We start from the raw sequence: 10,454 nt of genomic DNA, 5'->3' as shown, positions 1-10,454 counted from the left end.
GAGATATGAGTCAAAGATCCAGGATTATGAAAGTCTGTTTTAGTGATAGATTCATCTAAATGCCCCGAGGAACACATATGACATCCATGCTGCTACCCTCATCTTGAACTTAAACCTTCTGCAGACACTGTCATAATATTTACCCTCATTATCGCCTCCTCAAATCCTCACTGAACACATGTTTAGGCAACAATTACCTTTTTATTCTAACCCGTTGCCATCATGATCCTTCAATACCCATTCATTAAATAATTATTTAATACATTCCACATACTTCTTAGTCTTTACATTCTGAGTAACTGTCACATTTAATTCCTAGGGCAAGGATGAGACAGCACTTTAAATATAACATGGGGGATGTGGGTAGGAACAGGGGAACCAATGAAGACAATATTTTCTTAAAAGTTTTATTTATTTTTGAGAGAGAGTGTGTGTGAGCAAGGAAGGGGCAGAGAGAGAGGGAAAGAAGATCCAAAGCAGGCTCTACACTGAAAGCAGTGAGCCTGATGTGGGTCTCGAACTCATGAACCTGTGAGATTATGACCTGAGCCAAAGTCAGACACTCAATTTACTGAGCCACCCAGGCACCCCACTCAACCCACTGAGCCTCCCAGAGACCCCAAGACTTAATTTAAGTAATCCAGGTGAAATGTAATAATGGCTTGGATTAAGGTGATGAGTAAAAATTGAAGTTATGGGTCAAAGATTTGCTGAGAGTCCATAAGTAGGATATAAAAGATGGAGAGGAGTAAAGGATGACTCCAAGCCTTTTTTTCTTAAGTTTTTATGTAAATTCCAGGTAGTTAACATTCAGTGTAATATTAGTTTCAGGTGTACAATATAGTGATTCAACACTTCCATACAACACCCCAGTGCTCATCACAAGTGCACTCCTTAATCGCCATTACCTATTTCACCCATCTGCCCTCCCCCACCTCCCCTCTGGTAATCATCAGTTTGTTCTCTATAATGAAGAGTCTGCTTCTTCAAGGCTGTTTTCAAAACAGTTGGAAAGGCAGAATTGCCATTAACTGAGGAGCCAGTTTTATATGTGATATCAGAAATTTGGCTTTGGACATCTAACTCTATTTCCATACCAAACTCCTTCAAATGACTGTACTTTTAAAATGACTGTTAAATATCCAAATAGAGAAGTAAAAGTAAGCAACTGTACATATGGCACTATTCAGGGACCAGATTTAAGCTAGCGACAGAAGTTTGAGTCATCGGAGTATATAGGTAGGATTTAAATCCTATTTAGATGAGTGATATGAATTATGTTGATGAATTATCCACTTATTTCTATACCTTTCTTCAAGAAATTTATTGATGTGTTGGGTATCCTGGATCCATACTTGTTTGCCACTCCCAAAAGAATACAATCTCATTAAAATCAGAAGCTCTTTAATTCTTCTTTGTATCTGGCATTTTGTCTGGCACATAGTAGGTGCTTTTTCAGTGAATAATTTTGACTGTCTCAAAACTTTTGATCACATTATGTGGCATCTGGATTATGGAATATTGATCTAAAAATAGTACTATTTTGGGTGCCTGGGTGGCTCAGTCAGTTGAACATCTGACTCCTGATTTTGGCTCAGGTCATGATTCCAGGGTTATGGGATCAAGCCCATGCTCATCATACAGCCTGCTTAGGATTCTCCTTCTCTCTCTCTGTCTCTCTCTTCCTTATTCCCTTCTCCCCCACGCAGGCATGCTCTATCTCTCTCTCTATCTCAAATAAAAAAAAAAAAGCACAACCCACCCCCCAAATAGTACTATTTGTTGATGAAATTTCATATGCTGGTTTCAGCAAACATTAAAAGTTATGTCATTTTTGTTAGAATAAAAGCATTCATTAACATAATTTAGCAGAGTAATGGACTTCTTATATTCAAAATAGAGGATACAACTTTGTATTTTATTTTTTAAATGTTTATTTTGAGAGAGAGACAGTGTGAGCAGGGGAGAGGGGCAGAGATGGAGAGAGAATCCCAAACAGGCTCTGCACTTATAGTGTGGAGCCCAATGTGGGGCTCAAGCTCATGAACCATGAGATCATGATCTGAGATGAAACCAAGAGTCACTTAACTGACTGAGCTACCCAGGCACCCCAGAGGATACAACTCTAACATTTAAAGAGTTGCAAAAACATAAGCAGTAAGTTCCTTGACATCAGTCTTGGCAATGGTTTTTTGGATCTGATACCAAAAGCAAAGGCAACAAAAGCAAAAATAAACTATTGGGACTACATCAAACTAAAAAGCTTCTGCACAACAAAGGAAATCATTGACAAAATGAAAAGGCAACCTATTAAATAGGAGGAAATATTTGCAAATCATATATCTGATAAGGGGATTAATATTCAAAATATATAACAAACTCATACAACTCAAAAGCAAAACAAAACAAAACAAAGCAATAACATCTGATTAAATAATGGACAGAGGATCTAATAGACATTTTTCCAAAGAAGACATACAGATGGCCAACATGTACGTCAAATGGTGCTCAACATCACTAATTATCAAGGAAATGCAAATCGAAACCACAATGAGATACCACCTCACACCTGTTAGAATAAATATTGTCAAAAAGGTAAGATTTGTAAGTGATGAATCACTGGGTTCCTTTCCTGAAACCGATGCTACACTGTATGTTAATTAATTTGAATTTAAATAAATAAATTTAAAATAAAAAAGATAAGAAATAACAAGTGTTAACAAGGATGTGGAGAAAAGGAACTCTTATGTACTGTTGGTGAGAATGCAAATTGGTGCAGCCACTGTGGAAAACAATATGGAGGTTCCTCAAAAACTTAAAAATAGAACTACCCATGGGGCACCCTGTTGGGTTAGTTGGTTAAGTATTGACTCCTGATTTTGGTTCAAGTCATGATCTCGTGGTTCGTGAGTTTGAGCCCCATATTGGGCTCTGTGCTGGAAGTGTGGAACATGCTTGGGATTCTCTCTCTCCCTCTCTTTCTCTACCCTTCCCTCCCCCCAAATAAATAAATTAAAAAAAAAATAGAACCACTCAATGATCCCTCGATTCCACTGCTGGGCATTTATCTGAGGAAAATGAAAACACTAACTGGAAAAGATACATGCACTGCCATGTTCATTGCAGAATTATTTATAATAGCCAAGAGATAGAAACAACCTAAATGCACATTGGCAGATAAATGGATAAAGAAAATGTGATACATATACACACACACAATGGAATATTATTCAGCCAAAAAAATGCAATCTTGCCACCTGTGACAACATGGATGGGCCTTGAGGGGATTATGCTAAGTGAGATATGTCGGATAGGGAAAGACAAATACCATATGATCTTACTTACATGTGAAATCTAAACAAACAGCAAACAACTCCTCCCCTTCCTGAGCTTATAGAAACAGAGAACGGATTGATAGTTGCCAGAGGTGGGGGGAATGGGTGAAATGGGTGAAAGGGGTCAAAAGGTACAAACTTTCAGTTATAAAGCAAGTAAGTCATGGGCATGTATGGTTAATAAAACTATATTGTATATTTGAAAGTTGCTGTGAGTGAAGATCTTAAAAGTTCTCATCATAAAAAAAAATGTAACTATGTGTGGTGATAGATGTTAGGTAGACTTGCCATAGTGATCATTTCGCAATATATACAATATAAAATCGTTATATTGTACACCTAAAATTAATATACTGTTATGTAAATTGTACGTCACTAAAAATATAAATTAAATAAAGACATTAATACAGCAAGATGTTATTAAATATGTAGTCAATAGAAAACTTGAAACCACTCGGTAGCCAGGCTGAATGTGCCGCTGTCCCTGCCACCCCATCTGAGATCCTAGAATACCTGGTAAGGTGTATGGGAAAAGGTAATTGTTTTAGGTCTCCTTTATTTACAGCTACCCTAGCCAGATTTAATAATGTTCTCTTCAGCTCAGATCTGCCTCCACTGGCATCCAGCTAGGAGTAATGAGGATGAAATTATGCAATCAATCAATGTTAAAAGAAGATGCTTAATGTTGAGCACCATTCCAATTAAAATTTCCCAAGATATAATGTTCTCTGTGCTGTAGCATTCCATCTATAGTACCATTATAATAATAGGTCCAGAATTTGAACTCCAGCCTCTTCTCCTGTATGTCTCTGGTTTGTAGGATTGTGTCCCTGCTGTGGTTCTGATGTGAGTTCCCATTTACTAGCTCTACATTGATCTCTAGTCCTTTGCCAGGTCTTGACTGATAGCCACCTGTTTTCTTTCTAAATTTTATTTTTTAACTGTTTAAAGTTTATTTATTTGTGTCTTTTGAGAGAGGGAGAGAGAGGGAGCAGCTGGGGGAGGGGCAGAGAGAGAAGCACCGGCAGTGCAGAACCCCAATGCAGGGCTTGAACACATGAACCACGAGATCGTAACCTGAGCGAGTGGAATTCTTAACTGACTGAGCCACCCAGGCATCCTGATAGTCACCTTTTAATAGCCATTTGTTCTTTGTCACAGGCCCTGCTGCTTGCAGATCTCCCCTGTGGCCACTGCCCTGGGCTTCTGCCCCACCCTCTCTATGGCTGTATTCCACCTACCTGTTAGGGGAGGAGGCAAGGTGTCGGAAAAGCATGGAAGTTTCTTTGCATCTCTTGTCTCTGAAATGCAGCCAGATCAACACTAAACCATCTTGCACACCTAGAAAACTGATTTGATGATTAACCGAGCCAGGTACGCGGCTCAGAGAGGTGAACAGGGGAAGAGAGAAGCCGTGGAGGGCAGGGAGCTGTTTTTGCTTGTGGATAGAGGATGGAGACAGGTGGGTGTGGGTGGGTGGGTGTGGGGAGAGTATGGGAAAAGCACCCCTCCCCACCTCCCCATCCCCCCAAAAAGCAGCTGGAGAGACAGTGGAAAAGTGGAAACAGCCACAGGGACTGAAAAAAAAAAGGGAGAAAGGAGAAAGGAGAGGGTTTGCCTATCTAAAGGCAAAACATGGTTTCATAGACTCTTAGAACAAGCAATACGTTTTAAAATAACTAGTTCACTGTCTTCATGTAACAGATGAAGATGCTGAAACTCAGTGAGGCTACTGATTTGTTTCCAGTCACAATCTTGTATGTGGTTGTGCAAGTACTAGAGTTCAGAACTTCTAACTCACCATCTCAGGAATTTTCTCTTTTGTAAGTTGCTTACTGTGCTTATTTATACCTCATTTCTTTCCACCTTCTTCTATGTAGAAGAAAATATTTCTTCAATTTTATAGGGCCTAGATTGCTTTATATTCTGTCTAAAAAATAGCATATGCATTCCTCAATGATTGCATATTTGTTCTGTGCATCTTTGTGCCCTCAAACTCTAACAAAGTTTCTATACCAGAGCAGTTGCCTAGGAAATCTTTGCTTAATTAATAGTAGGCCCTAATAGCTTAAAGTTTCATTGCTGGGACATCTTCTGATGCTGTGACATGTTAGTACACCAAAGCAGAAACCTATACGCACATTGCAGAGTGAGTCTTCGAGTCCTGAAGATGAAGCTTCAAGCACAGACACTGGTGTGAGGACACCAAAGAAGAGGCTTTGTGTGATAACTTCTCTGAAACCCAGTAAATCTCATTTCTCCACATGTGAGCAATTCTTCCAAGAGCTCTAGCCCTCTGAGGGTTGCACCAGAAAAGGCACATTCTTTGCTTGGGCAAAGATGGGAAGAGAAGAAAATTACTGGCTTAGTTGGAGGTAATGGAAAGAGATTTACTTATGGACTCTAGCTATTATTCATCACTCAGAGCTGACATTTAAATACTGTGGTCTTTTTCAACTGCATTATGCAACTAGGTTAAAAACAGTAATAAATTAATGACAATGTTACAACCAAGGGCATTAATACCCACAGTTTTATATTTAAAAAATTACTTGTATAGAAATAGTAAATACAGTATTAACTGGGATTTATTTCTCAACTATAGAGTTCATCCTCCTGAGTTCTCATATTTCAGACAGAATAGAACTCCAAAGATTGGGAAAAATTTTTAAAAAGTCACAGAAATGAGAGATTTTTCTTGGGGGAGCATTAGAATTTGAAGCAGAGGGACAGAGTCAAGAAATTGTTTCAGATTTAAATTTACTTCTTTCCTTGAACTTACTATCTCAATTTATTTGAGCTATGAGTTTCAACCCAATTTTCCATTAACTGATTTATAAGTCATCATGTATTAGAAATGCAGAGATCCTGTTGTCCTTATTACCACCCTTTCTTCAGTAATCTCTGGATTCCTTGCTTGATCTCCTGGGTTCGCACTCCATAAACTATAGGGTTGAGGGCTGCAGGGATGACATGGTGGAGGACGTTGAGCAGGACTGGCACATTGGGTGAGACCTTCTTCTTCACCACATGAGTGAGCACGAAGACCAGAAGGATGGTGCTGAAGAAGAGGATAAGGATGAAGTGGGAGCCACATGTGCTCAGGGCCTTGGCCACAGCACCCTCTGCCTTGAGTCTCAGCACCGCTCGCAGTATGAGGGTGTAGGAGAGGAAGATGAGGATGAGGTCGGATCCTAGCAGTGTCCAGCCTCCAGCAAACTGGAGGAGGCGATTGATGGTGACATCATTACAGGAGAGCCTGGAGACAGACATATTGGCACAGATGCAATTCTCAATGACATTTCTCCCACAGTAATGGAGCCGGGCAGAGAGGATGGGAATGGACACAGTAGGAAGTGCATTCCTGGCCAAAATAAAGACAGCAGCCTTGACTACAAATTGGTCAGTGATGATGGATGGGTACCTCAGTGGGTGGCAGACGGCTACATAGCGGTCATAGGCCATGACCATGAATGTGCAGGACTCCATGGCAAAGAAGCAATTCATGATGTACATCTGGAGGAAGCAGGCATAGAAACTGATGGACTTGAGGTCAAACCAGAAGATGGCCAGGACTTTGGGGATGACAGTGAGGCAGACAACAATGTCCAGCAGGGAGACAATACTGAGCAGGTAGTACATGGGCTGGTGTAGAGAGACCTCCAGCCGGATGGTGATTAGGAGAATAACGTTAGCCCCCATGGCCAGGAGGAATAGGAGGCTGAGGGGCAGGGACAGCCAGAGCTGCCAGCTGGGGGACCTGACAAAACAATTCAGGAGAAAGTCTGAAACGCTAGTGGAGTCATTTCCATGAGTTGTCATCTTGTGGATTCTGTTTCTACAGATTTTCTTTGATAATCTAAAAAATTAGGATCAAAATTAACCTCTGACTGTGGTTAAAATGAAAGAAAAAAATTCGACTTCATTGGATGTAACTTATGGCTCCAGCAGGTTATTTTGCCTTAACTGGGGATTTTGCATGTTACATACAGAAAAAGAAATTCATTTAAATCTTCAGCAAATTTTGTTTCTCCTCATTTCCTGAATATTTCTAATTTCTTAATGAAACAATCTTATAAAATCGAATTAGTAATTTCAGTTAGCTAGGAGCAGCTTCTTTACTTTTGAACATTGTGATAAAATAGACCCCCTGATTTCAGCAATGTGAAGGTGGTGAGATTGGTCTTCAGTAATTCCCCTCTCAATTCCTCTACCCAGTTGCCTAGATAATGTCCCCAATTTCCACAGCAGGTACTGCTCAGTGTTGTCACTCCTTTCTTTCTGTGTGCTTTTTATTTACCCTTTATATACAGGAGACACAAAGATTATCTTTGTTCTCAAGGAAGTGACAATCCACTGGGGGTGATAAGGTTAGATAAACATAAAGACAATGATAAGAATCATGACAGAGCAGTATGCAGAATATTTGGGGAGGGGGTAGGTGAAGATGAACTTCATTCACATGAAAGTGAAGTGATCCCAGGACTCCTCTCCTGCTGACTTTTAAAAGCAAGTCCAAAGAAAGCCATGAAAAAGAGTTGCCTGTTGCAGTGAGAGATGCCTGCAACATGTTTGAGATCAGCATATCTGGAGTCTTAAAAATCATGCTGTGTAGGGTCCCTAGATTTGTCCACCTGGTACTGGTGTTCTGTTCAGATGTCATCCCATGTGTGGAAATTACTCTGGTTCCTTAGTATTTAAACTTAACTGTTTTGCATTTGTTTAGCTAGCAAGAAAATAAAAATGTCTGCAGTGTATTCAATGGATTTTCAATACTTACTAGGCACTGTGTTAATATATACTTGGAGCATTATCTCACTTGAGATTAAAACAACTATGTGAGGTATGTCTTTCCTGACTTTACAAATGAGGTGAAGAAAGGTTGAGAAAATCCCAAGATCACTTACAATAATACTCAGTCTAGATGCAAAGTTCTATTTCATTTAAAACCCAATTTTTAGCCATCTATACTGGTACTTCTAGTCAGCAAAGGAACATTGGTTAGATAGTCTGTCAGAATTCCTGAGCCGTATAATGCCATGATATTGTGTTTGGTTCTTCAATCTCTGTAAAAAGAAACCTATCCCCCTAGGGTAACAACAATTTTTGAAAGTTGATTACCATAGTAGAGAGGCATTTTTGGAATGGAGGCTGAGTTGATAAGAAAGGATTTTTAATAGAAGTATGAACCAAGAACTGAAACTAGTTTTCAATGATCAGAAGCCATTGGATGTAGCTGTTAAAATGACACATTTGTTTTCATCTGTGTATATCCTTGCTCCCACACTTCCCATCCTGATCACTTTGTTTTTTGTTAGACCTCAACCCTTCTTACCAATGGCCCTGAGAATTGCTGGGTCAGAGAAAGGTAGTAGGAATTACCCTCGGCTTCCCCAACTCCTCTTCATTCCTTTTGATGTTCTGCTTCAAAACTAAGGGAGTGCTGTCCTATTAGTGTCTGCCAGGAACTGTGTGTCTGTCTTGGGAAGCAAAAGTAATTTCCAAACAAGCTCCCGCTCCTTTTCCTGTTTTTAAGGACAGCATATGTAAACAATGCCTTGGTAAATTTCAGAGTGGTTTGAAAGTTGTCTCATCTGTGTCAGTGAGACACTATATACAAGGCTGACTTGCTGTTATACCAGCTAATTTTATCCCAACACATGCAAATTTCAGTGTCAAATTCTGACACTACTTCCTCCTGTCAGGATTTGTCTTTTGCACTTAATTTTTTGTTCCAGCTTCTCCTCTGCTTACATCTTATGTAGTAACATTATAGCACTATAATTCTTAGCTCGGCCTCAAATCTCACCGTAGTTAAACTGGATGTAGGATCCCTGCTTGATTTCTAGAGGATCCAGCCACATGGAAGCACCTCTGCTGCAGGAAAAGAGGATCCATAAGGAAACCTAGAAGAAGCAGATTTTTTTTTCCTGAGCAGTCTTGGAAAGCTTATTTCCAGCGCTAAGATAGAATTCCTGGAGAGCACAAAGGAATAATTTTCCATCTTATTTTTAAGTCTTTTTTTTTCTATTTTTCTCCTTTCTCTTTTTTTTCAACCAATAATTTATTCAACAAGCAATGAGTATCTACTCAGCTCTAGGGCTAAAGTACTTGGATATACATATATATTTTTCTTTTCCTTTTTCAATCTTCCTCTGCAATGAGAGACTCTCTGTGGCAACAGTAAGACTGAGGCCCCAAAGCTAGTTACTTCTTGCCTCCATCAGGGAAGCCAGTTGAAGCTGGAGACCAGTGCAGGGAATTAACTCAGGCTCTTTCCCCAGTCTCCAGGATGGAACTATGTTATGACACCCTGGAAACACAGACTTGGAGTTTTGGAGGGGATGAAAAGGATTGCCTAGCCTCATGGTATTTGGATAAATTTGTGAAATATTCCCACCAGTCTATCTTTCAAATTTAGACTGGATCCAGAGACAGAAAGAAAAGCATCCCCCTGCTCCCCGCCCCGGAAGCTTTTTCTAGTATTAGCATTTCAGCTTTTAGAATATATTGAATTAAGTTATTCTCCCTCTCTTCACTCTTATATGCATCTTTGTTTTCTGATCTTTGTCATGACATAGGGTGAGTTTATTTCTCCTCCTGATGAATCAAGTATATATACACAGGTTTTCTCTTGTGTGGCCTCTAGATTTCCAGACTTCAGACTGAAAAATCAATTCATTTTTTGGGGTGCCTGGGTGGCTTATTCTGTTGACAGTCCGACTTCGGCCCAGGTCATGATCTCACAGCTTGTGAGTTCGAGCCCCATGTCGGGCTCTGTGCTGACAGCTCAGAGCCTGGAGCCTGCTTCTGCTTCTGTGTCTCCCTCTCTCTCTGCCCCTAACCCACTCTCATTCTGTCTCTGTCTCTCTCAAAAATAAATAAACATTAAAAAAATAAAAAAAATCTATTCATTTTACAGCTATCCTAAGACATTGATTAATTTTCCATAGATAAGCGTCAGTTGAACTATATCCCTGGTACATGCAACCCCCAGATGTGGTGAAGGCAATTAAGAAGGATCCTTTTGTCACACAGGACACAGGCTCTACTACCTCTGTTTAGACCACTCAAGCACCCTTGACTCAGGAAACAACAGGGATACACATCTGGACTGAA

The 10,454-nt window shown here is 39.9% G+C and overlaps 1 protein-coding gene across 1 annotated transcript; it reads right to left on the bottom strand.

The window, feature by feature from the left end:
- Nucleotides 1-6,215: 6,215 nt before the first annotated feature.
- LOC122482633 (olfactory receptor 56A3) lies at nucleotides 6,216-7,157 on the bottom strand. The gene has a single exon (XM_043578948.1). It carries the CDS (start codon nucleotides 7,155-7,157, stop codon nucleotides 6,216-6,218), a length of 942 nt encoding a protein of 313 aa, XP_043434883.1.
- Nucleotides 7,158-10,454: the final 3,297 nt, after the last annotated feature.

The sequence above is a fragment of the Prionailurus bengalensis genome, chromosome D1, assembly GCF_016509475.1.
Source record: "Prionailurus bengalensis isolate Pbe53 chromosome D1, Fcat_Pben_1.1_paternal_pri, whole genome shotgun sequence".
Lineage (NCBI taxonomy): Eukaryota > Metazoa > Chordata > Mammalia > Carnivora > Felidae > Prionailurus > Prionailurus bengalensis.
This window is presented reverse-complemented; position numbering and strand designations above follow the sequence as displayed.

Excerpts from the sequence above, each read along its gene's own strand:
- LOC122482633 (XM_043578948.1), bottom strand. The coding sequence starts at position 7,157 with ATGACAACTCATGGAAATGACTCCACTAGCGTTTCAGACTTTCTCCTG.